Source organism: Polyodon spathula, chromosome 59, assembly GCF_017654505.1.
Source record: "Polyodon spathula isolate WHYD16114869_AA chromosome 59, ASM1765450v1, whole genome shotgun sequence".
Taxonomy (NCBI): Eukaryota; Metazoa; Chordata; class Actinopteri; order Acipenseriformes; family Polyodontidae; genus Polyodon; species Polyodon spathula.
This window is the reverse complement of record NC_054592.1, coordinates 252,698-277,697: the sequence shown is the minus strand read 5'-3', so window position 1 is coordinate 277,697 and position 25,000 is coordinate 252,698. Positions and strand designations below refer to the sequence as shown.

At 43.1% G+C, this 25,000-nt stretch overlaps 2 protein-coding genes across 4 annotated transcripts; both read right to left on the bottom strand.

Moving 5' to 3' along the window:
- cdk5rap1 (CDK5 regulatory subunit associated protein 1) lies at positions 1-6,086 on the bottom strand. The gene is made up of 14 exons (XM_041240171.1): positions 6,011-6,086; positions 4,781-5,268; positions 4,443-4,546; positions 4,076-4,110; positions 3,817-3,917; positions 3,402-3,612; positions 3,003-3,123; positions 2,617-2,847; positions 2,164-2,261; positions 1,845-1,900; positions 1,558-1,688; positions 1,250-1,399; positions 845-985; positions 1-315 (listed from the first exon to the last, which is right to left on the bottom strand). The coding sequence occupies exons 2-14, from the start codon at positions 5,118-5,120 to the stop codon at positions 211-213; spliced, it is 1,824 nt and encodes a 607-aa protein (XP_041096105.1). The 5' UTR covers positions 5,121-5,268; positions 6,011-6,086; the 3' UTR covers positions 1-210.
- A 2,179-nt stretch (positions 6,087-8,265) lies between these two features.
- On the bottom strand, positions 8,266-20,225 carry LOC121307846 (dolichyl-diphosphooligosaccharide--protein glycosyltransferase subunit 2-like). Of its 3 annotated transcripts, none has more exons than XM_041240140.1 (18): positions 20,121-20,225; positions 19,111-19,301; positions 18,490-18,585; positions 17,801-17,976; positions 17,260-17,335; positions 16,949-17,083; positions 16,495-16,671; positions 15,991-16,109; positions 15,440-15,545; positions 13,529-13,620; positions 12,912-13,026; positions 12,587-12,781; positions 12,256-12,342; positions 11,819-11,914; positions 11,615-11,690; positions 11,075-11,204; positions 10,187-10,280; positions 8,266-9,114 (listed from the first exon to the last, which is right to left on the bottom strand). In XM_041240140.1, the coding sequence occupies exons 1-17, from the start codon at positions 20,131-20,133 to the stop codon at positions 10,229-10,231; spliced, it is 1,932 nt and encodes a 643-aa protein (XP_041096074.1). In that variant the 5' UTR covers positions 20,134-20,225; the 3' UTR covers positions 8,266-9,114; positions 10,187-10,228. The 3 variants fall into 3 exon arrangements, with proteins under 3 accessions (XP_041096074.1, XP_041096076.1, XP_041096077.1); XM_041240142.1 differs by having other exon boundaries at positions 19,111-19,298; positions 20,121-20,221; XM_041240143.1 differs by lacking the exon at positions 10,187-10,280.
- Between the last annotated feature and the right edge of the window lie 4,775 nt (positions 20,226-25,000).

The following is a 25,000-nucleotide window of genomic DNA, read 5'->3' as shown; positions in this document are numbered from 1 at the left end:
ACATAATTGCTTTCATTTTAGAAAATAACTGGTGTTAGCTTAGTACAGCGACAAATGGCTTGTGAATATGGCCCAGTATAACTCCACTGTAACCATCAATCATGTACAAAAGCAATCCCAGCTTCCCACACCCTGCTGGTTAGCTGCTGTCCTGCTGGTTCCGGCTGAGCGATCAGGTTGTGACACAGTTAACTCCAGCCTCAGTTTATCTCAGCCTGTGTCTCCTGAACCCTGCAGAGTGCATCCCGACGAAGCCTTCAGGGTGGTGAGGCCAAGAGGAACGCCCCTCAGGCTCTGAGAGCTGGCTGACGTGACCTGAAAGAGATCCACAGTGACTAACCCTTCCAGGACAGGAACGCCACAGCGCTGCTGTGCCACTGAAAGATACGCTGTACTGAATCGTAGCATTTGTCTATTTGTATTAAAACTGCTTTCTGATTCGTAGCTTCGGAATGCTGATGCAAGTTTGGCTAGCGCCTTCTCAAAACGCTTGTCTACTTGACTTGGTTTCTTATAGTCTTCCCTTTAGATTTCTTTATGGCAACTAAGACTTGAATAATCTTTGTGTAAAGAGCTTAAATGTGCTACTATTAAAAAAAAAAACCTGACGATGGGCATCACAAACTCTGATGATATCTAATGTAAATGGTGAGGAAGCGCAGTGTTAATGAAACCAGCTGATAAGGGTGTTCAATTGCTTGTATCAATTGTTACAAACGTTTGCTTTGCGTTTCTTGATCATGCCCGGTGAATGCTGTTGTGCTTGCTGCCTCCCCTGGGCGCTCCTGTAAACGAGTGTCAACCTGCTTAATAATATAGGAGCAGTGCAATGTCCCTGCTGTACCTTGACCCGCACGTAGTCTCCTGGTTTGATCCCAGCAGTGCCTCCGGACGCGCAGCCTGTGGGGTCCTCCAGGTCGGGGAAGATCACTTTGACGTTGCCATCGTTCCTTCCAGAGAGCTCCGCTGCGGACCTCTTGCTTACCTGTAGCGATGACAATCTAGATCAAGTGTACTGTACACCTGCGCGAGCTTATTGTACCTTAAAAGGGATACAGAGGCTACTAATTTAAATTAGGTTTAATTCACTGAATTAAAAGACTTTCAAAACGTGGTTATTGCTTTATCGCGATCCAAATTGTGCTTGAAATTCACTGAGGTTTGTAACTTTCAAAAGGGAGCACTTAGACGTGTGTCTGCACTGCCTAACAGAAACGTGACATCTCTGGGAAAGCCGTGCAGTACCCACCCCCTCCACTAGGACAAGCTGAGTGCTCCCGACGAGCCCCAAGTTCAGGCTGGCAGCCTCCTCTCTGAACACTCGTATCAGCTCCTCTAGGCGGCGCTGTTTCACCTCCCCTGGAACGTCATCTTGGAGACGGTGATAGGCGTGGGTCTTCTACAAGAGAGAAGGGGGGCACAGTCTCTACTTGGTCATCAGGGCTTTTATACAACCGAGAAGGAACTAGCAGGCATTAAAATAACAAAGGCAGAACCTCTCTGAGCCCTGGGATGAATGTAAAGCCCCTCTGCTCTGCTGTCTGTGTGTCTCCTCACCTTTCTCATGCTGTAGGCGAAGAGGAACCCCACATTGTACCGGACCTCTCGGAGAAGGGAGACAGTCTGGAGGTGATCCTCCTCTGTCTCTCCGCAGAACCCAGCAATAAAATCACTGCTCAGACTCACCTCTGAAACACAACAGGACAATTCAGAGTGTCCCTCAAACCACACTATGCAGCAGCAGGTTAGCATGCGTGATATGTAGTTCATTTAAGAAGAATTAAACATCATTAGCACTACATGTACCTTTAATGAGGGTTCTAATTTGATTCAAAAACCTGTACCTGGAATAACACTCCGGATGTGATCCACAAGTTCCAGGTAAGCTTCTCTTGTGTAGCTGCAAAGAAACAATGCAGGGTTTAACATGAACATGTAAACTAAACTTTCCATTTAGCATACAGGGAGACAGCTCTCTCTAGTGGATAACACTTAAAACAACAAGTATCACAATAGCAACACCACCACGCATACTGTCCTCAATCCAGAACACCCTGTCCAATAAGGCGTGCACATTTGTCAAAAGAGCTGCACAGTATAACTTGTGCAGTCGTGTTTCATTCAGGGGTGCTGGTTGATTCTGTGCTTCCCTTCATTCCTTACCCCCTGCGCATGGCCTGCAGGATGCGAGTGCTGCCGCTCTGGGCTGGGATGTGGAGCTGCTTGCAGATGTTGTGTCTCTCCTGGATGAGCTGCAGCACCTGCAAGGGTCAGCAACGGACTGAGACACATGCAACAAGAATTACAGCCCTTCACTACACAATGCAGCAGGCTTAGCAGTTACAACATACAGCCACTAGGTGGCACTGTTTGCAAACTCTCAGGAGAAGACCAGTGAGGAGGATAAAAAAAACTCTTCAGATCTGCACACGTTTGTCAGAATTACACTACATGGGCAGCTGATACATTAACACAGTGCTTTCTCTTTTCAGAAATGCAACCCCTAAACTGAAAAGGCAAAGCAGTATCTCTGTCCCTCTACAGTAGTCTGCTGTGTTAAAGCTGCCTGATTCTAGTGTGTGCCGCTCACTATCTGGATCTCGTGGGCTTGGTTACCTCATCAGGGAAGTCCTTGGGGTGGGGGGAGGTGAAGCGGACCCTCATATCGGGGTCAATGCGGGACACCCTCTCCAGCAGCTCAGAGAACCGCAAGCCCCCCTTCCTGTCCCGATACAAGCTGCTGAAGCCCCTGCTCATGTGGGTCGGCTCGGCGGAACAGAACTGCACTTCAGACGTGTCCCTGTAGCTGTTGACATTCTGACCCAGAAGAGTCACCTCCTTCACCCCCTGGGAAACACAGCCAGGGTTACCGATTTACTGACCATTGAGGCGGGAGGCTTTGCACAAGACATTTTATTACCTCAGTCCTGGCAGAGATTCCTTTAGTCTGCTACTGGGTTTTTCAGAGGGTAACTGAGCTGTGCAGCTAAGGAGGACTGTACCTGATCCGACAGCATCCTGACTTCCTGGAGGATGGAAGCGAGGGGCCGGCTCCTCTCCCTGCCCCGTGTGAAGGGCACGATGCAGTAGCTGCACATGTTATCACAGCCTCGCATGATGGAGCTGATTCAATGACAAACACAATCTGCATTCAAACATGACATACACACGGCGACACATACAATCCTATCCCTGATCCAGATGCTACACCCCACCCCCCCAAGTTATTCTTGCAAACTCAGCGGTTCTAAATAAAAAAAAGAGAAACTTTCCAGATACTCTAGTTACGTTTGCAGAACGGGCTCCGAAATCTCACTATATAATATCCACCTCCTCTTACTGTACAAAGGTGTTCACTCCAAGCAGATGTTAGCACATGAATCCCTGTGGGAGGCACTCACACAAAGGCGGCCCTGCCCTGCGGCTGCAGCTGGACGGGCATGACGTCAGCGTAGGTCTCCTCCAGGGACAGCAGAACGTTGATGGCTTGCTGACCGCTCTCCGACACGGAGAGGAGTCGCGGGAGGTCTCGGTACGCGTCGGGCCCGGCCAGCACGTCCACCAGCTTCTCCCGCTCCAGTAGCTGCTTCTTCAGCCTCTCCGCCATGCACCCTGCACACCACGCCACAGGGGGGCGCCATTGTCAACCACAGGGGCAGAAAACATTAACCATAATCAAGCATGTCTCAATGTGAAGTACCTTTCAAACAGCGCAATTATATATAAAACTTTTTAGTTTTTGTTTATTGTATTACAGTGTTGCACAGGCAATTCTATTATGTGGATCTGATCGAGACAGGCACTGTGGGAACAGACCTAAAATTCCTATTTTGAGTGGGGTCTGAGACCTGGGGCGCCTCCTCTTCAGTGCAGTCAGCTGCTGAAGCCTGTTCCAGATGGTCTGCTCTGCCTTCTCCCTGACAGCATGAAGCAAAAGCAGGCTGTCACTACGTCAAAAGGGCGAGACTGAGGAACGTGTAGATCCTGGAGCACTTGGATGCCATAAAAAGACAATGTGCGATCCAGCTGGTTTTCAGCGTTTAAAAATATATATATGAGGTTTACAAAGGCATACCTGACAGAGCATGTTACAAGAAGAATCACATCTGCCTGTTACAAGAGAAGGAAAAACATTAAATATTTCACATTATACTTAATTCCAAGAAGACGCACATTTGAAAACCATGTGTACAATTATCAAGAAATGTGCTTATGATTCTCTATTTCTGTGTAGAGAATAATGTTCAGCAGGGGTAGGTACCTGAATTCTAGTCCTGGGGAGACAGTCAGCTATAGGGCCTGATAGGTCATTTAATGAACTCAATCTGTGTGGCGACCATACTGAAAGGGTTAAGGCTGCCAGCCCCTGCTGCTTAATGGAACTGGCTCTCCGGTCTGCCTTCCCTTCCCTGCCCTCCCCTCCCCTCCCCTCTCCTCTGCACCTGAGCAAGGTCGCTGGTTCTCAGGTAGCCTTTCTTCTGCAGAATCGACCAGGCGATCTCCGTGTCATTCACATTCATCTGACACCCGTAGGTTTCAAAATAAACTGAAACAGAAAAGAAAGGAAATAAATAAAGAAAAAAAAACATGCATCAAACAAGACACTTCAAAAACTCGATTTTAAAAGATTGTAGGCATCCAGCTTACAAGTGCGTCCTTTGTTATTTGCATTTTGGTCAGTGAAAGTGTTTCATAATGCATTTGTAACACATTGGAATTGATGGCCCCTCTTAAAGTTGAATTACACGAGTTGTAAACTGAGTAACTATACCACACATACCTTTTCTTCCAGTTCCGATCTGCGCGTCTTCAGGGAGGTAGGGGTGCGTTTCTTCCGCTTCTTCATGTAGGTCGGGTGCGACTTTCTCTCCTGCTGCGACATTTTTAACGAAATCCCGAAAACTGGGGCCCGCTGCTAGTTTGCTAGTGAAACCGCTGACCCCGGTCTTGCAGTGCTCATTTGAAACAGCGTGACTGGAAGATACCGAACAACAGGCATACCTGCTGCTGCGCGCGTGGAGGCATCGCTCGCCAGGGCGCAACAACGATCTTACCTGTTTCAGGAGGTTCATCCTTTTACAAAGTTCACAGCAGCCTAAAACACGACTCGTGAACATCATGCATGACAACACACGGTCGCACTTAACTGTATTAATAAGTTCATGTAACGGTCATTGGTTCTCCAGGGTTTGCATCAGCTGTGTTCCATGGAGATCTTTACCAGGATAGGACTTGATCCAGGGTCAGCCTTACACACCTAGCACGGGCCTATGAAAAGAAAAGAAAAAGTCAAGTTTGCCGCCAGCAGGCTGGGTTCACGCAGTCTCATTAACACTAGGACTAGTGAGCAATGTCACCTTCGGTAATGCGCAAGATTAGTGCTAACTGGAGTCTTTGAGGCACGCTGCATGTGCAGTGCACCACAATATTAGAGATATTAACCGATCTGGATCTTTAAAATACAAAATACTATTATTTATTTAAGATTTAATTTAAAAGTTTATTTTCTTTCTCATTATTACAATCAAGACCCGAATCGAATCTACAAAATCACACTATTTCTGTTTTAAATCTGTTACATGGTGGGGTAGATATGATTGGTAAAAAAAATGAAAATCTAACATAAAAGAAAGTGGAACTTGACAGCTGTCAATCATGCAATGCCCACACTTCAACCTTCATTTTCGAACGTGCCGCGTGGTTCCTTATAAATAAAAATAAAAATAAAAAAAGAAAGATCGCTTGGTCCCGCAGACTACACTACCACAAGCTGTTTGTGAGACGGCATGTTTGAGTGAATATCATTATCAGACAAAAATCCACTCTAGTTCTGCAGATAGCACCTCTCCTCGCTAAGACCAGGGTACATAGCGGTCATGTCTTACACCGATGACACGATTTTGACAGCTGAATGTACAGTAGATCGCATTTTTCCATGAACACAGCAGCTGTATTTAATTATCAGCTGTGCTTTTGCTTCGTTTCTTTATCGTGAATTCTGACCCCTTACCGTTTGGGCTCACTAATCAACACGCCCACGTGTTTGCTGTCCCCCAGCAAACAATCACTGGTGAGCCGTATTCAAGTCGTCCGACTCCTCCCTGAAACCAATTTAAACTCATATATAGTTCCGGAAAAACTGAAATGATTCTGATATTTACACATTGGTTTTAATACACGTAAATACATTTTAAAAAAGAAGATACATACATATTCAAACATTAATTCTTCATACATACAGTATATATTTAATTTAGAAGGCAACTGATCATTATGGAGTTTATTATTGTGTTGATGTTTTATTATTGAAGTATTTAAAGTGTATTATTCAGGTAATTCCAGCTCAAGAGAGTCCACTGTGCACTGTCAGCGTTTTCAAATTCAGACACTGTCATAATCTGTGCTTTTATACGAGCGGCCCTTGTTCTTCCAAATGGCAGAAATGAATAGAAACTAAAAAAACTGTTTTGACTGAGTTTCCTGAAACCTATACAGCCAGCTGGGGTAAAAATAAGCAAATGGCAACTACTAGCAGACCTTTAAATGGATGTCCCTTTTAAGAGGAAGAGCGATGACATTCAAATGGAATTTTCTGCCAGGACTCCAGAGGTAACCTTTTACTAACTGTGTGCCAAATGCACAGTGATTTGTGATGAATGAAAAAAAAAAAGCAATATAATTGACTTCAATCACATGCAGCACTGTGACCCTCTGACCAGTCTGAACCCTACATAATGGAGGGAGAGGGTGGAGGTTTTTTCCTTTTTTTATATATTGTTTTACTATTTATATTGGAATGGGGGAATTGCTCACAATAGCCTTTCGCAGGGGTTTAACTGGCGCTGAAGAAAAAAAAAAGCTTCAGATGTGAAAAACAAACCCTACTGGCGCTCCAGTACGAATCCTCCTCTCTCTCTGCTCAGTGGCTCTGGAGGGGTGTGGAAGTTACCAGCTTGCTGTAACACTAATTTTGAATATTTTACAGGTGAAAGAACTCATTTCAACATGCAACACCAGGGGAATAATAACACCAAAAACAAGACACAAGATCCCCATTTTGGTATACAAGTAAGTGGCATTCTTCTCGATTCTTTTTCTTCTGGTTTTTTTACAGGGTGGATGGAGGAGGTTGGGACCAATGATTCCCCTACTTGACAAGAGAGTGGAAGAATGGCCATTGTAATAATGGAGTAATCCAAAAATAAGTTTCTTTAAATGTGAATCCATTTCATGAGCACCTCTGCTCTTCTTCATAAGAAAGCCTAAATAATAAACAGAGTCTTACTGGAATTGCTGTCTGTCCCTGGGTATTAAAGCATGCATTCTATAAAGTGTGATGCAACTGCAGAACCTGGAAGCATCTGGTTGCATTGAGTTTTGTAACTACATGAAGAGAGAGATGCAACTGAGGCTGCCTAAATCCACAGAAGAACTGTGGTTAGTTCTCCAAGATGTTTGGGCCAACCTACCTGCCGAGTTCCTTCAAAAACTGTGTGCAAGTGTACCTAGAAGAATTGATGCTGTTTTGAAGGCAAAGGTTGGTCACACCAAATATTGATTTGATGTAGATTTTTCTTCTATTCACTCACTTTGCATTTTGTTAATTGATAAACTATTAACATGTCTTTTTGAAAGCATTCTTACTTTACAGCATTTTTGCACAGTACTATTATATATATATATATATATATATAGATGATAATAGTATATATATACTATATGATATAGTCAGATATATATATATATATATAATATACCTTTGGAAATTAATAAATAAACAGGTTGCTGATTTTTGTTCCTGTGCTGCTGCAATTAATTACAAGTTGTATTTATGGCATGAGTGTTCACCTGAAACTCTGCTTCAAAGTTAAGCTTTTAAAGTTATGCTGTCAGTATTTTGTTAAACTCCTGTAAAAACTATTTTGCAACAGCATTAACACATTTTTTTAAACTATGAAAATATACTTTGTGTACAACACAACACCAGGGGATACCAATGGGCTGCTGAAATTCAATGGTGTGTAACACAGCTGACTAACTGAACACTGCAAGCTATCACTTGCCAATAAGGAGGAGTCAGACACAATACAACAAGTTCATTTTTGGTTGTTTTGACAAAAACATTTAAAAACGTCCCTTGCTGTATTTATGAATATGGAAACGCAGTGGATTTCTATTACAAAAACACATACCCCATTGCCATAGGTGCTAAACAGAATAACCCTCACCTTCCTCTTTTAGGCACAAAAACAACAAACACACCACTGTTTTTAACACCCGTTTCTTTTATTTGTCAAAATCCCTCAGAATTACAAAATTATTTTTTTGTGGCAATTTGTGTCTTCCAATGTGATCAGCCCTGTGTCTCGCTTTAGATTCAGAGCTGGCACTGCAGAACTCTCCTTGGGCCAGACTTGCCTTTCATAATGGAGCAACCTGACTGGGCATGAAGACGGCTGGGAAGGGTATCACACACTGCCCTCACCCACAGGAAAACCCAGATCTCACTCTGCCCCAGCTGATTTCAACCCCTCCACCTCCAACCTTGTCAACGAGAGACTGTTTTTGAAGTACAATGCAAGTTTGTTACAGTGGTGAAACAGAAAAGGAGACTATTCTAGATTCGCATACTGGAAATGAAGGCGGTGGTAAACTGGTTGAAACATGTAACACCAATTGATTCAAGCAGTGGATTTAAAAGAAAATGCACAATAACTGTTCCAAAGACTTCTCAAACAGTACTTGCTTATGCCAATCATTTTGGTTATCTATTTAATTAATAATTATAGATAAATTCATAAAAAGTACATCACAATATCGCTTAAAGCTTGGTGACATTTTGATTAAACGCTAACAAATAATGTAACTTACTGAAGAACGGTGTATTATCTGTTTCAAACTATTCCTCTGGGGAACCAGTGAGCATTGAAAACACGTACTGCAGTGCGTTTAACAAAAACAACCATTCAAATGAACTCTGTACAGAACCAGGCAACATTGCAACCCAAACCCCAAAACCGACATTTTTTTTATTTTTTTGTTTTTAAAAAAAAAAAAAAAAAAATCTCCAGTCTTCCATTGTTGTTGTAGAATTATTTTTATTGTTTTCCAATCCTGAAAAAAACAAAACAAAAAAAACAATTAAAATAAATAAGCAAACAAACAAAAACAATTGACAACCCAGAGCACAGCAAATGATTTGAAAACATTTACTGGAGTTACTGCAATGAATCGTTAGAGTAATTAACTATGCCAACTTCATGAATTCCTATTAAAAAAAACAATCATAAAAAATGCATCAAAAACAGGTAACAAAACCGAAGAAAAAACGCATTCGCAACTTTCACAGATATCGAATGTTACCGTGAGCCAAACGCATGCAAAATCCACCCTTTAAACACGCTCTACAGCATTCAACGAAGACACGATGGTGTTTCAAGAGGTGACTTGGGGAACGGGAGAAGGTATCACGATCGTGTTAAAGAAGGAGTTACAACTGGGACATGTTGTGATATTAAGCCAACATGTTATTAAACTGTTTCACACATTTAAGAAGGTTGGTGCAAGAACTCTTTTGCATTACTATCCAATTATACTGCTTTTTTACACTATGCATCAATTTTTACATGTTGCATTACAAAACGTTAAACCTTGACACAGAACGCACGATGCAACATGAAAAGGAGACATCACTGCTCCTGGACTAATGTTCCTCTCCCCTCCCCTAAAACAACACAGTGAGGAAGTTCAGAACGGCCCTGGGACCTGAGCGCACTGTGCAGGGGGGAGAGATCATTGTTGTTGGCAGCCTTCAACTTAGCCAGGTATGGCATACACTCGTGTCAGCATAGCAGACAATAAAACAAGACCACCTGATCCAACAGGGGAGTAATAATGAGTAGGATATTACTGGGGCACAAAGACCTCATATTAGGGTTCTCAGTAACAGATCTACATTGAAAAAGCACAAAGTAGAAGACTGTGGCCTCAAGGGGTAGTGTGGAAGATTATAGGGGGAGGCAAACCCAAAACTAGACCTGGAGTGCAGGGGTTAAAATGCTTAAAGTTAGGATCTCTAGCCCTCGCTGGAATTCATGATGGGTTGCACACGACAAGCCATGCAGAACACTGAGGACGAGGGCAGCATGGGGAATGCACAGTTAGCTGGGCAATGCCAGCCCCTTACTTGAGACAGGAAGGTTTTGTGTAAGAATTAGAAAACAGCTCTCTACCGCAGGCTCCTATATTTTGCCAATCTACTACTCTGCTCTGCAGAGATCCTAGAGAGTAAAAGAGGAGACAGAGAAAGAGAGAGAGAGAACCGATTAAAAGTAGAACAAAGCATTAAAGCAGCAGCAAGGCAAATAAAAGTCTTTAGAATAATTCATTGAAATAAAAGCTTTTTAGTGCCTTAGTTTTTTTTTTTCAAATACAAAAGGTACCGAAATACCCTATCAAACTCTCGGTCGGTGTTCTGGGCAAGGCTAGATGAGTCAGGGTAACCCTCAAGGGAGCCCCGCTATCTTCGCCCCTCCTGAGTCAACCGGTTAGCAGCACACAAGTACCTGGGATTCCCAGCAGACTGAAAGTTAGCAGTTAGCATCTGCTCAGGCATGAGGCTGTGAATTGACTGACATTAGCAAGTCAATGGTGTTTCGCAGGAATAGACGACATCAAGTGGTTATAGCAGAAGATTGCCTAAAGCGCAGATTCTCCCAGGAAACCTACATCATCTAACACTTACAAAAAAGTAGCTCTTTAAAAGTCCCCAGCCTATTTCAAACGTTAGACTACAATACCAATCCACCGCACACAGGTTCAAAGATTGAGCTCCTTCTATTGCTCTCCACAATGCACTGCTCCCTATATAAATACCTTAACCGGTCCATTCAACGAGGATCCCTCGCTTCAGTGAGTTGAAAACAGGAATCCTCATTCTACGCTTTTAAGTCGTTCATCTTCACACATCTAGGTAATAGGTCTTTACTAAATTACTGTAAGCCACTTCTCCAAAGCATGTTAAATAACATCCTTAAACAACTAAGAACACTTGCTGGGAAGCTGCTGTACATACCTCTTGACTGCTTTCTGGGCTAACATGCGGTTTCCTGCTAAGAAAGTGAGGCTGCCCACAATGGCCAGGTACTTGAGGGTCTGAAACATGTTCAGGTGTGTCCAGTACACATACATGAGCCCCAGCATTGCTGCAAGAAACAGAGAAGCATGCATCACAATGTTTAACGTACCCAAATACTGAAACATTTAACTTTGTAACTTGAATCAACTCTTCTGCTCTGCTGTGTGTGTGCAGAACAGGGATCCAGAGAAATCAACACGCTGGACTCACTGCTATCCGTTATTAGAACACACACGCTGCGTCTGGTAACAAAATTTCATGTGGACAAACCACAAAGGTTTTCATAAAAAGAAAAAAAAAATAACCCTCTGAATAACAGTAGTACAACAATTAAGACTAACGACTCCAGATAATGAGGTCGGAGAGAGGTCACTAATGCAGTGATTATGTCGCAGTGATGCGATTTCTACTTCAGCACGCTGATTAATGCCTTTCAGTGCAGCCCCTGCATACGAGTGCAAACTCATTCGCACTTACCAGCGTGTCCCAGGTGGAACAGGAGGGTGCTTGGCGTAATGCTGAAGTTTGAAATGTTGGCACCAAGTTTAATCCACTAGAACAGAAATAAAATAATAATGATTATATTAAAGCCAATCTGAGCCATCACTTTTTCCTTCTACTCCTCACATTATACAGCTCACTTTAGTATTCATGCAGACAGATCTCGTAAGCGAGACTCACCAGGATGATCAGCAGCAGGAATGGAGCCAGTACCAGAGCTGTGAATGCATTGGAAACCACAGTCGCTGGCTTCTTCTCAGGTTCTCTGAACAGATGCTACAAAAATAAATGTTTTAGTGTTAACTTAAGACTGCACAGCAGACCCTAGCGAGACAAGCAGGTGTGGAGCGTTGATCCTCAAAATAATTCAACCACCATGGCTGTTTTGTTTAGCCCACTCGAGAATGGTCCTCTCTCTTCTAGGAACAACATCAAGTCTTAACCAGATCCTAAAGTGCTGCAATAGCCCTAAACTCTATCCATTGTCCAGATGTTTACTGGCCATAATCTACCAATGCAGAAATATAAAAAAATAACGCAGGAATAACGTGTTTTGTTAAAGCCAGTTCACGAGGAATCTTTTTTATAAACTGATCATGGCTTATAAAAGCCGTTACCTGGATCTCTGGTTTGGCAACATAGAGGTTCTTGGCCTGCACCACTGAGGGAGCATCTTCATCTGGGAACTTCAGCACAATATCAGCCTGGGAAGAGAGAAGCCCAGGACTTTAGCACCATACCACACTTCTTAAATGCAAGGCTGATAATCCATACACTTTACATTTCAAACAAACTGATGGAACAAACAGAAAGAAAAAAAAACAAAGACTGTGGAATAAAGTATTTCATTTGCCTAAAGAGGTCCTATATCATAGTGATGAGAAGTCTTAACATGTAGCTCGTGATGTCCCACTGTGAATACACTTATAATCTAAAAAGTGAACGTACCATGTTCCAGAGGATGGGATTCTCCAGCGTGGCATCCCCGATGATGAGGTGCAGTGCATACGTGCCAGACACTGAATTAAACTCAGATTTCCTCTCTGCAGTGTCCAGCTCAAACCTGTACACGTTTTTACTGTCGGGTTCAGCAACAAACACCACCTCCTGGTCTGTCTTTTGATTATGCAGGCGCACAAAGGTCTGCAGGGGAAAGGAAAATATATATATATATAGATAGATATACAGATATATTCCTGCTATGCTAATCCAGTCCCAGGGAGCCCAAATAATCAGGACCACACTTCACCCTGCAGTATCCCTGGAAGAGTACCTGGTGTGGGGTGAGCTCCACCCCAGTGTTCTCATCCACCAGCTGGAAGGACAGAGCCAAGTTCTGGTGGCTGTCTGCGATCAAGGGGCCCTTTGCCTTCGAGGGGTACGTCACTCTGAGGAGATGACACGCAGGTTATTGAAACAATGCTTTAGACCAAGGCTCTGCAACCCTGGCCCTGAGGAGCTACAGGTTCTTCTGGTTTTTCATTTCAACCGAGCTTGTTACTTAAGTGAACCAATTATTGGCTTAGTTAGTCAAAATTAACATGCGCGCCAGATCTTCAGCTATTGGTGATGTCAAGGCAGCTATAAAACCTGCAGGACTGGGGCTCTCCAGGACCAGGGTTGGAGACCTCTGGATTAGATTCTCCTCGTTAGGGTGTGTTGAAAATTACCATTATATAGACGATCCCAGTTTGAAGAACATGTTCTATGAAAAGAAGTATTTTTACACTACTAATTGAAATAAGTCATTCAATATTGTTATTGAACTGAACACACACACACACACACACACACCAATACATGCCAGTCTGATTCTGATGCGACAGCCTAATCACCCCCAATGGAGAACAGTGGCCATGTCTTTGGGTGTTCAGAAAGCTTTTTACTCACTTGGTGCTTTTTGGTCCAATGCTTTGGTCCTTGTCCACTATAGACAGATCCACATTAGTGATGCCAACCTCAGTAGAAACCTTTACTTTGAGCTGAAAGGAGAGGAACATAAAGAGAAATCAGTGAGTACTATCATCAAGGGCCAGGAAGGTGCAGGAGAAAGGAGAAGGCGGGATAAGTTAAATGTACCTTTAATTATCTATCAGGTAGTCTAGACAGCTGGACCATGCAAGGTGGTTTATTTGAAGTCCTAAATTAGCTTTCATAATCAAACCAATTCAGCCGGTGATACTCCGTGACAGCTTTTAAATTAATTCCTTGTCTTTCCCTAACTGCTAGTCACAGTATTAGTCTCTTATATAGCTTAGGATCTCTACAGTTTCAAAGCGCAAAGTGGGACATCTGCTTCGTTTCTTACAAAGGCTGTGCTTCTTGCAGTTTAAAACACCAAAGGACTTGGTTGCAGCTCAGAGCAGGTGAATTACTGTCACGATCAATTATTTGCTAGTTTCAGAGTTTCAAATTGCACTATTCCTTTGAGAAAGTGTGCTTTTGCCCTTGCACCTGTTGCTAAGCAGGACCCTACAGTCGATCAGTTTGAAAGAGGGAGAGAAGGTGCTTCAGCAGTAACTCCCAGGCCATGTGTTGTCAGCAAGTGCACAATTACTGCACTAGAAAGCCCCAGGCAGCAGCCTCATTACTGTCAGACAATGTAAAATATTAAAACAATTAGCATTGCTGTTTGCAACTCTCTCACACAAAAAATAACGAATCCGTCCACATCAATGACACAATGTAGGCAGCAGCTAATTCCTGTCCTTACCTCAACCTGAAGGGAGTTAAGAGGAGGCTAGCGAGCCCACCTTTACACATCCATGGCCTTTCACTTACTGTCTGTCTGAGTCACCCACAACTATATAAGAATGGAACATCTGACCGCACTTGTTGCTGCCTGGCAATGTCGCTGTTAGATCGGGGAACTTTAAGCAGATCTGCTTTGACTCTTTCAACACTGTATACATGTCAAACTAGCAGACCAGCAAACCAGACCAAGATACTCACATTTATATCTATCTTAATTTCTTTTAAAGATGGGAAGCGTAAAGTAAAACTTTTTACAGTGACTCTATGGGGCAGCATGCATCAATAGTGGGGCTTTTTTAAAGTTAAAAGTGCAATTAGGAAGCAGTGTAATGATGTCATTAGACTGGCATCTGACTTTGTAAAGCTGCAAAAAAAAACAAAAAACATAACAGGCACGATGAGCAGTTTGCAGGTTTTAAACACAGCTGAATAACAACAACAACAACAACGCAAAGCCATTTTAAAGCATTAAACACAAAGCCAAAGTAACAGCCACTACCATCAAATTATGATCTTACGGGCCACGTTAATGTGCGAGGTTAGCCAGGGCATCCACTCCAGTGCACTGACATTACAGTGAGACACTGCATACATAAAACTACCCAATAAAAATCTAAAAGCCTTTACTTCCATTAGCAGTCTGCTGTGCTACCGCTCCACATTACACGAGTGGCGTGTCTCATTCAACCTAGACATACATAAGGGGGATGGAAGCGGACAGGAGCTCGGACATTATCATTGCTCGACAATTACGACAACTTGTTAAGAGACACATCTGGGGTGACAATCTAAAATGACAACAGAGCAACAGCGACAGCTCTGGAAATCCCAAGTATATTGAGAGAAGCTAAATACTGTAGATTCCTACGGGCAACACTGATGGGTCTGTATTTTAAGAGTAGACCCCTTCATTCCCACGCCTTTTACTGCAAGCTCACTCAGCCTGCACTGTACTTTCTTTACTATCCATTCTGGATACTGGGGCCTGAATAAAACACATGGCAATTGCTGGGATGGTTCAGCGTTTGTGTATCACGGGCCACTCACCTCCACACTGCTCCCAACGAAGCGCGTGTCTCCTGCCACTGCCACTGCAAAGTCATAGTAGCCACTTGCTGGTTTGCTGTCAAGGAAGTTCAGCTCAAAAACCTCTCTGGGAAAGACACAGAGGTGAGAATGGAATTTCAGCAATGCCTTTCTTGACGATACGTGGTTAAAAAGGGTTCCAGGGTAGGTGCTGCTTGCATGCAAAACCAGTGCAGTGTAACTCGTGCCTCACACGTTTGAGAAGGGTTATGAAACTTGCAAAAATGCAATTGATTTTCTCAGTGTGGGGGGTGGACTAGACCAACGACATTATTATTTCAAAGCTTGCTTCAAGGACTTTCCACCAAAATACAATCTGAGCCAAGGGGTCGTGCAAACCCTGTGATCCACTTTGGCTGGAATGACTCAAGCATTAAACTAAACTAAGGCAAGAGAAGCCCCCTTACAGTTAACAACATGACGTATTTTAGTTACATCACAAACTATTGCAGCTGCAACCTAGGGACAATGGGACAAGAATGGAGGTAGCTGCCGGGCGGCTGGGTGCTTACTCTCGGAGTGTGAAGGAAGCCTGCTTCAGGACCACGTTATTGGAGGAGACTGAGCGGGCCGATTCGACCACCACACTGGCAGAGGGAAGGGGCCTGGACAGCACGTTGGTCACCTGGATCTGCAGGGAAACAGAGAGGACAAAAGTGAAATAACCTGTGGACGAGAGCAGGGAGCAAAGACCGCCTCAGATACAAATTCCTGGAGATGTCTGGGATCGTACAGCAAGGTTATCAGTTACGTCTATCCTGCAGGGCCTGGGGAAGAGACAGGGTTCTTTGACCTTGTGTAAGAGCAGAGAAGGTGCACCTGATCTAAATCCAATGCAGGTCTTACGAGGCCAACTCAGCCAACGTCTTTGGCCAACCCTTACTTTTATTACAATAAATGTGGATGTGCACACGACTGATCTACAAAGAGCAATCTGAATGTTAAGGTTATATAATAGTGAACGTCAAGGACTGTAAGGATATGAAGTGGGGTGCATGGGATGGAGCTGAACGTACCTTTAGGGTGGGCTGTCTGTGTGAGACGGTGGCCGGGCCCTGGGTCCCCACGATCACTGGGACGTGGAAGCGGTTGTCTGAGAGCACGGCGGCAGCACTGGCTACGCTGAACGCCTCCGCCAGGGAGCCCCAAGCCTTCTTACTGAACACAGAGTTCACTAGCTGCACAACTTGGTCCTGAGACACAGGGAGGCAGGGGGGGGTTACACACAGCAAGATCTCAACAAGAGTTGAGGAAGCATTTCTATAACACAGAATACAGGAATCAGACACTGAGCATGCACTGTTTGAAATGACACATCACTTTGTAATTGTGTTTAAAAAAAACAAAACACAACACAGCACACACGTTTGGCGGGTAATGTCCTGTAGGTGGCAGATGGGTACGATCTCCTCGTGGTAGGTCCTATACAGTACTGGCATTTGATCAAGGTTAAGACTGAGGAAGAGGTACCTCTTTCAGGGGTGGCTCCATGCCCACATGGTCTGACAGTCCGTACGCAGCGGTGACAAACAGGGCAGTGGCCTCCAGCCCTTCCTCGAACTGGAGGTAAACTCCACCCAGATCATCCAGCCGGGCAGCCAGGTCCTGTGGGAAAGGGTGAAGACAGGGGTTAGCGACGCACAAAAACCCTCCCAAAAAACACTGCTATGATTAAGAAATGCTGTTATATCTCCCTCTAACCAGAGTCCAATTCAAGATCAACAAATAGATAAACTGACAGCTTTCAACTTGAAGGTCCCGAGAAGGAATCAGACACCCACCTCAATCTCCTCAAGAATCCTGCCGAGATCAGCCTGCTGGGAGAGCCGGGAAGCAGTCTGCAACGCCACGATAATCCTGCAGGGGGAATTCGGAGAATAAGCGCCTCCATTAAACCAGGAAAAAGAAACACCATCGTGCAAGAACTTGCTGCAGTGAGAGGCCACACGTTACTGACTCAAGCGCTGTTGTAGCTCAGCAAGGGAAGAAAAGTGTTTTTCATAGAGATAACATTGTATTTAATTACTGTAAAACCATAGGAGCTGCACTGTACTGTCAAAGGCCTTATTCCAGTCATATATACACTTTTTGAAAGGAGAAATGTTACAAGATGAGAGCTCAACCTGTGAGTGCTTATTGATGCCTTGTGTTACATACATATATATATATATATAGTACTTGGTTCTAGTTTGGTACAGAATAACATACATTTTTCTCTTAAAAAAAACAGGGTTAAAGGCTGCAGTAAAGGCTTTGGACCTGTTCTGAAGTATAATTATGAAGAGACTGTACCTATAAAAACAGATAAAGAAATAAACCTACGCCATGACGTTGTCCTCCTTGGTGATGCGGGCAGCCAGAGCGCTCACCACCTCCTGGGAAGCGAGGGGCAGCCCGAGGGAGCCGAGCGCTCCCACAGCATGGTGGATCTGAGACATCGATGAGTCCTCGCTCACCGCAGCCAGGAGCAGGTCACGGGTCTCATTGGAGACGGGGATCTGGAAACAACAACAGGCAGCAGCTCACTGGGCATTCGCGGGACACCAGAACCAACATACTGGGAATGGGCATTCCCACCACACAACAAACAGCTCAGGGATGGAAAAACGACTCCCACTGCACAGCTGTGTGATCCACTCCTGCTTTTACGATGGCTGTAGTAAGACACGCCTGAGCTTGTTAACTACACACTGGCTAATCAAGCTTGTGTTAAAACCTGGAATGGGTGAAGCGGCTCTGCAGTAGGAGTCTCATTTCCATCCCTGCAGCTTACTGGCAATTAGCTTTGAAGGGGCAAAGGATTAAACTCAATAAGATGTGAATGTTTAAGATCTGGGACTGTAAATTTAAATTCAAATATTCTGTCAAGGTAGGACTAATTGCTAAATTGAGTGCGGTTACAACCTTGTTAAACACAGACAGCTCGTCACAGAAATAACAGGCACATGAGAACGGGGCAGACTCAGTTTGACTGAATATAAAAGCAGGTGTCCCCGGGCTACTCCACTCACCTCACAGTCTGAGAGGGCCTGGCTCGCCTCTGCAGCGAAGAAGAGGGAATCGATACTGGTGGGGTCGTGATGGGATTTCAGGAACTGGCAGGCACCCTGCAAAGTGATAAGAGAGAAAACATGAGCTTAAATCACGGGAAACAGAGAAGAGTGCTCCGAGAAAAACATGCATGGTCCCTAATCTGATACAACATAACTACACTTTCCTGCCAGTCCAGTGTTTGAGCAGCAGAATGCTATGCTAATACAATGTCACCTCCTCTGTTTCCATTACAGTTTTTACACATAGATTTGACTATATTGTATTTGCATTTGTGTAAAATACAATACAGTAAGACCGTGAATCACAGAGTAGTAATACTAAAATGGCAATCACAGCTAACTACATTTGAACCGTCTAGTAACAACAAAATAGGAAATAAAAGGCATGCAATCATTTCTGGAAATCAATGCTTGAATAAATTCTATTTAAAAAAGACAAGCCTTAAAAAAAAAAAAAAAAAAAAAAAAAAAAAAAAAGAGACATTTTCAAAACAGTGGGCTGTTGAATAGTGCAGATGCACACATTGTCAGAAACCAGGATCTAAAGTGAAGGCAGGGAGGTGTGGTTTCCTTTTGTACCTTCTCATCAGACACTCGGCCCCCCAGCTTGCTGAGCCCCACAATGGTGTAATAGGCAGACTCCAGGTCTTCCAGAGGCTGGTTTAGGAAGGCTTGCAGTCTGGTCACATCTGCACTGGACAGGTGGTGGGAGGGTGCGAGGGCCTGAGCAGGGAGCACCAGGGCCAGGAGGAAGAGAGAGATTAAACCTGCTGAAAACAAGGGGTCAGGTTAACATCTTCCTGCTACATGTGCCATGGGTCCTGCTGCCAGGTCTGAGACAGAGATGTGCAAGGTGGATGCAGACTGGGAATTGCAAACAGTTCTGGGGGCACGCTGTAAAGATTTAACGCATTTTCTAATTTCTGAGACGTGAATTAAAACCGGTACCGTGTGCACGACATTATACTGCCCCACATTTCACATCCAAGAACACGCAACATCATCTTAAATACCGCTGCGTAATCTGGATCTGACTACACCATCAACAAGGCTTGCATCCAGCAGCTGGCTTACAGCATTGTCAAAGAGATAATTTTATTAATGTTTTTTTTTTTTTAAACGACCGCTCTATATGAGATTAGATAATGCAGTAAATGCTTTCAGTAGATGCCGCGCTTGCTTTCAAATGCACGTCAAGAAATAAAGATGACAGATTTAAGACCAATGGGTTCTTAGACATATCTGCAAAACAGATTCACACGTTTGTGTTAGTCTGGATCGAAATGCATCAACACCACACGGTCCCGGGTGAAATCGCAGCGGTCTACTTCGTGCTGCGGCTCACCGATACACGCCAGGTATCGCGCAGCTCTCCGATTTATCGACACGCATCGCCGTCTTTGCATCCGTGTTCGTGCTGCACGCGTTATTCGCGAATGCTGTATCCTGTTTTCATTTTTGCACAATTGTAAAGATAAGGTATTAATTTTGATTCGATTAATTTTGATTGCTCTAGTGTTAGTGTGTCGAAGGAGTCTTTGGTGCATTTCTCGTTTTTTCTACTTGATTTTATTCCGATATTAACTTACCGGGCTGCGCCATGTCTGCGAGTGCAGCGTCACCTCGGCCTGCTGGAGTTCTTCCGGGACTGCCAGGCTATACCACTTGAGTCCAGAAAGGGTACAGACCCCCCCAAAAAAAACCCAATTCTAAATCTGCCTTGACGTTTAGAAAATAATTGAATTTAAATGTGTGTCATTAAAAAGGAAAGGATGTGGCAATTTTAAACAGGTCAATGTTTGTTATAACGTGTACACCCCTGTGATAACACATTGGACTATACAGCCCTGCTAAATGAATTACACTTTTCAAAGCAAGGGGGTGTGTCGCGTTTTTTTTTTTTTGTTTTTGTTTGTTTTGTTTTTTAAGACAAATTATGTTTCTTTTAATGGGTTTCAATTTCCAAAAAAAAAAACCCCGTAAAAATCATACATGTTTTAAATATTCCTGGATTGCAAAGTGGGCTGGTCTAATAAAGAAGTGTGTCCCTTTGTGATTGGGCTGTTCTTTCTGTCAGTCATGTAAGAGCCCCTTGTGTCCCGCCCACACGTGGTACAGCACGGCATGGAACTGCTCTTGAATGCGTTTGCACGGCATGGAACTGCTCTTGAATGCGTTTGCACGGCATGGGAACAGCTTTTGATTGAGTTTGCATTGCTTCACTTTACACATTTTCCATTCACTACACTCTGCTGGTGCACATTAATCGGGTAATCTATAAGGGTGGTATTTTTTTGGAGCAGTGAGTATATTTCATTAATCTTGTATTGACAAATGCTGTTATCTCACATTATCCACGGTCAGAAAATGTTCCCATGAAACACATGTTCTTGTGTTTTGAATGCATATGTTATTCCAGGTAGGGCTGTCACCTGGCCGTGCTTTCCCTGCATCGTCCCGGTTTCGAGGAAGGTGTCCCGGGAGTTTAATATGCCTTCCCGCGACACTAAATGTCCGCACGTTGCATAAAACAAGCCACATTATTACTACAGCAGACACTTACTGCGAACTGGCAGTCAGGACTACAGTAGTGATATTACAAATCTTTCCTACTGGATGAATAGAGGATTTTAAAAGACAGTTTAAACCTTTAACAAACCCCTTCCGTTCGGAGATCGCGGTTTCGCTATCCCTTAAAAAAAAAAAAAATAAAAAAAAAAATCCGATAACTGCTACATCCATCTAAACAGACATACACCTGCCATTGTGGTGAAGTTTATTGCCCTCTGGTGGACACAGCGCTGAACTACAGTATACTCCACTGAAGTTTTGATGGAGTCAAAATACTGCATTAGCTTGTGTGCTCGGAAACCTTTTGAATTGATTTTGTTGAACATGTTCTAATTAGATGAATCACATAGGTGGTATGTTTCGAGAAACAGTGCTTACAAAAGTGAGCAGATTTGAATTATTTCACAGCTGCTGATTTGATTTTAATTGTGACTCAGGTGAAAACATTTTGACCTCACTGCTTCCTGAATTACAGGTTCCTGTGCCTTTTCACTTGCATTCCGTCCTGACTGTTCTATGGGTTGAGGGGGTCAGGTGGGATGCTTCTATCTGTAACACAGGCAAGTTGAGTGTGGAGAGCAGGAGACGTCGTTGAATATTGAGACAGGATCAAGTGGGCATCGCAAAGTCAAAGTGAAAACACACAGTGAAAAACAAAAGCAGCAAGGGACATGTGAGAATTGGAATATGCTAATCGCAGGTAACACAGTGGTTTGAAATCTACACTCTTTCATCCTCCCTCTGTTATCCGCCAGCTATTGCATTTCTTTTGTGTGTGTAAAATGTGCACTGATGATGTCATGTCTGAGCAAGACTGCAGGTTCTGATCAGTCCCACCTACATGCCCTGCATTAAAGAAAAACACAGCACTCAAACTGTGAAGAAAGTATTAACAAGTGAACAAATATCTAGAGTAAAGAAGATTGTAGCCTGACTAAGAACAAGGCAGTGCAGATAGATGAATAGAACTTGTGATTGTAACTAATTATATTATTTGTAAAGGTCCTATTCACAAATCATTTTATAGTACAGCCCCCTAATAGTCCTAGATTATGCTAATCACGGTCTGTGAAACCAGGCAGTAAAAAAAAAAAAAATCTGTTTCAGACAGTGAATTAAATTGATTGCACCAATCTTTTCAAGCCTGTTGAGAAAAAATAAAGTTTCATGATTATCAAACATTATTTATTCCCACAAACAAATCTCTTAAAGAACTCGTGAACCCTATATATTACTTTAGCACCTGACCATATTTTAAAGTCTACCTCCCTTTAATGATTTCCTCCTTTACAATACCCTACATGTGTGTGCGTGTGCGCGTGCATGTGTGTGCGTGCGTGTGTGCGTGTGTGTGTGTGTGTGTGTAATTCTTGTGCCATATTTTGAAGTTCTTATCAGTACCAACTTCCTCTGTGAAACTGCAGAGTTCTCTCATTCTGTTCATACTCAGTGTTTGATGTGGCCGGTGAGTCATCACTGGAGTGTACACACACACACACACACACACACACACACACACACACACACACATTATAATCAGCTTGTTTGTGACTGTGTTGCTGGCTCCTAACACACTGAGCTTGTGCAACCTGGGAATTAATTCTCTATGTAGCACTTGGTAATGTAACACACTTTTCCAGCCTGACATTAAAATAGTGTGCTAACCCTGAGGCTTGTTTCACTGCAGTCACCTGCCCTCCTCACTTTGTACTTCTTAGCAAGCGACAGATTTTTTGGGGAGAATTGCAAACTTTTAAATAATAAGTGCTTTTTAATTTGAACTGAAATGGGTAAAGGCTAATCAGATCACCCCTTAGCTTAATATGCTGTTGAATAAGTTGCTTGTGCAATAAATAATGTAACCAAACTGCACCCAGTACTGCTCTTTTATTTAGCCAGAAAGCTCCTTTGTTGTTGCAGTTCTTGCTGATAATTAAATACAAGACAAGCAGCAGGTTGGCGGGGGTTTTACCGACCAGTCTTGCCCCCCCCCCCCCCTCCCCTTTTTGCATTCAGCAGCCGAAGCTGAGGTTAGCCATGCAGATATTATCTGTTTGTTACAGCAACAGCATTCACACCTTCAATGAATTGAACTGAACACACCTTGTAATGACAATCCGAGCAGAGATCTGCTAACAGATGGTGTGCGTGTAAAAAACACATCAGTAACCAATACTGCATGGAGCCTAAGTGGTATTCCTTACATCCACTAGCGTGGGGCATAGGGATTATAGTCCTTGATTTATAAGCCCCTCTGATAGGAAACTTTGTTCCTAATCTTCTGTGTACTACACTAATCCACACAGCGGTGAGGGTATTTGTTGTCTTTAAGTAGAAATTGTTCTGGATGATATACAGGTTCTGCAGAAATTAAATTTAACCAAAAATAAATAGCAAAACAGACACCATAGGACAACAACCATATTTAGGTCAGTGAAATGTTTTTTTTTTTTTCCCACACGAGTGCAGAAGGTGAAATTGAACTGAAAAGGGGATTCACATGGTTTAAATGTTACCACTATCATCAGAGGAGCCGATGATTCAAAAGCAAACTGCAGTCGCTCATGCCTGGGACGTGCAGGGCTCAGCATTAGCGCTGGTGTGCGCTTACATTACAACCAGCACAGTCACCTACACCTGCTTCCTTTACTCTCATTCATTCTCTGCTCAAATCTGACACCAACTGCAGAAGAAAAGCTCGTGATTGGTGGGGCTATGGGGCAGTCTTCTGGCTGACCAATCACAGCAGAGCTCAGGGGGATAACCAAGGTTAGGCCGCAGATACACGATCAATTAGAATTGAATGTAGAACTGAATTAGTGTTGCACGCACACTGGACCACAGATAATTGCACCCGGTACCCTCCAAATGAGCTGTAAATGAAAGGAGATAAACACTTTCTGTGCAGTAAATTGTGTTTATTTCACATCACAGTTATGCACTGGTGTCCTTTGTGTAACATCCTGATAGTCATTTATAGAATTTTGTGAATGAATACCAGTAATAAAATAAATAACCCCATGACATGCAGAGTCGTGAATGAACATGTTAACCCTTGTGTACAGTCCGGGTCATGACTTGAATTCCAATCAGTACATATTCATGAAATGAGTCTGCGTTACCCAATTCATGAGCAAGGAAGACGAAACTGCTTCTCTATCGATCTCCACTCTGCTTTTCAAGCTCTGGCATTAACAAACAAAACAGAACAGACCGTGATATAAAAACACAAAACACGCAGGCAGAAAACACAAAGTGGGCGTTTGGTGATTAATATGAAAACCATATGTAAACGAGAGCCAATAATAATACGCTGAGACATAGAGCAGGGATTTTTTGTTTTTTGGGTAATGTTACATGAAGTGTCTCTAATTACTGTGTATTTACATAGCAGTTATTTGATAAATGCATGTGTGCTTACACATCATTACAGTGTTATCATGCATTGTTACAAAGTACTTAAGGTGTTTTGCCAAAATAAATTGTATTAAATATATTCATGTTTATTACAAAGAGAATAATAATTATGTATAACTAAAGCACACTAATCACTATTTTTGGGGTTTTCTTAACCTTTTTCCTCCTACTCAATTTCCTCTTGCTTATTAACTTCTGTTCCAATTTCTTTGATATGTGTGTGTGTGTGTGTGTGTGTGTGGTTTGTGAGCTTAGGAGCTCCTTACAAACTACATCTTTTTAACAAAAATTGTAGCTTTGGTATTGTATTTTTTTGTGTCTGTATTCATAAGGCGTTCGTTCAAGAAAATGATTAAAAAAATACAAATACACAGTGCAACAGAAAAGTACAGCACATGGCAAAAAATCCAATGACAAGGTTGTTCACTTCTGACATCTCAACGTAACATCCCCAGTCTGTAACACAAGACAGCTGTTTGTC

Coding starts and splice junctions, on each gene's coding strand:
- LOC121307846 (XM_041240140.1), bottom strand. Junction 17,977..18,489: donor AGGCCCTCTCAGACTGTGAG/GTGAGTGGAGTA, acceptor TGTTGTTTCCAG/ATCCCCGTCTCCAATGAGAC. Junction 16,110..16,494: donor ACAGACAGCCCACCCTAAAG/GTACGTTCAGCT, acceptor GTTTCCCTGCAG/ATCCAGGTGACCAACGTGCT.
- cdk5rap1 (XM_041240171.1), bottom strand. CDS start 5,120: ATGATGTTCACGAGTCGTGTTTTAGGCTGCTGTGAACTTTGTAAAAGG. Junction 3,124..3,401: donor CAGGGCAGGGCCGCCTTTGT/GTGAGTGCCTCC, acceptor TCATTGAATCAG/CTCCATCATGCGAGGCTGTG. Junction 1,689..1,844: donor CATCCGGAGTGTTATTCCAG/GTACAGGTTTTT, acceptor GTTGTGTTTCAG/AGGTGAGTCTGAGCAGTGAT.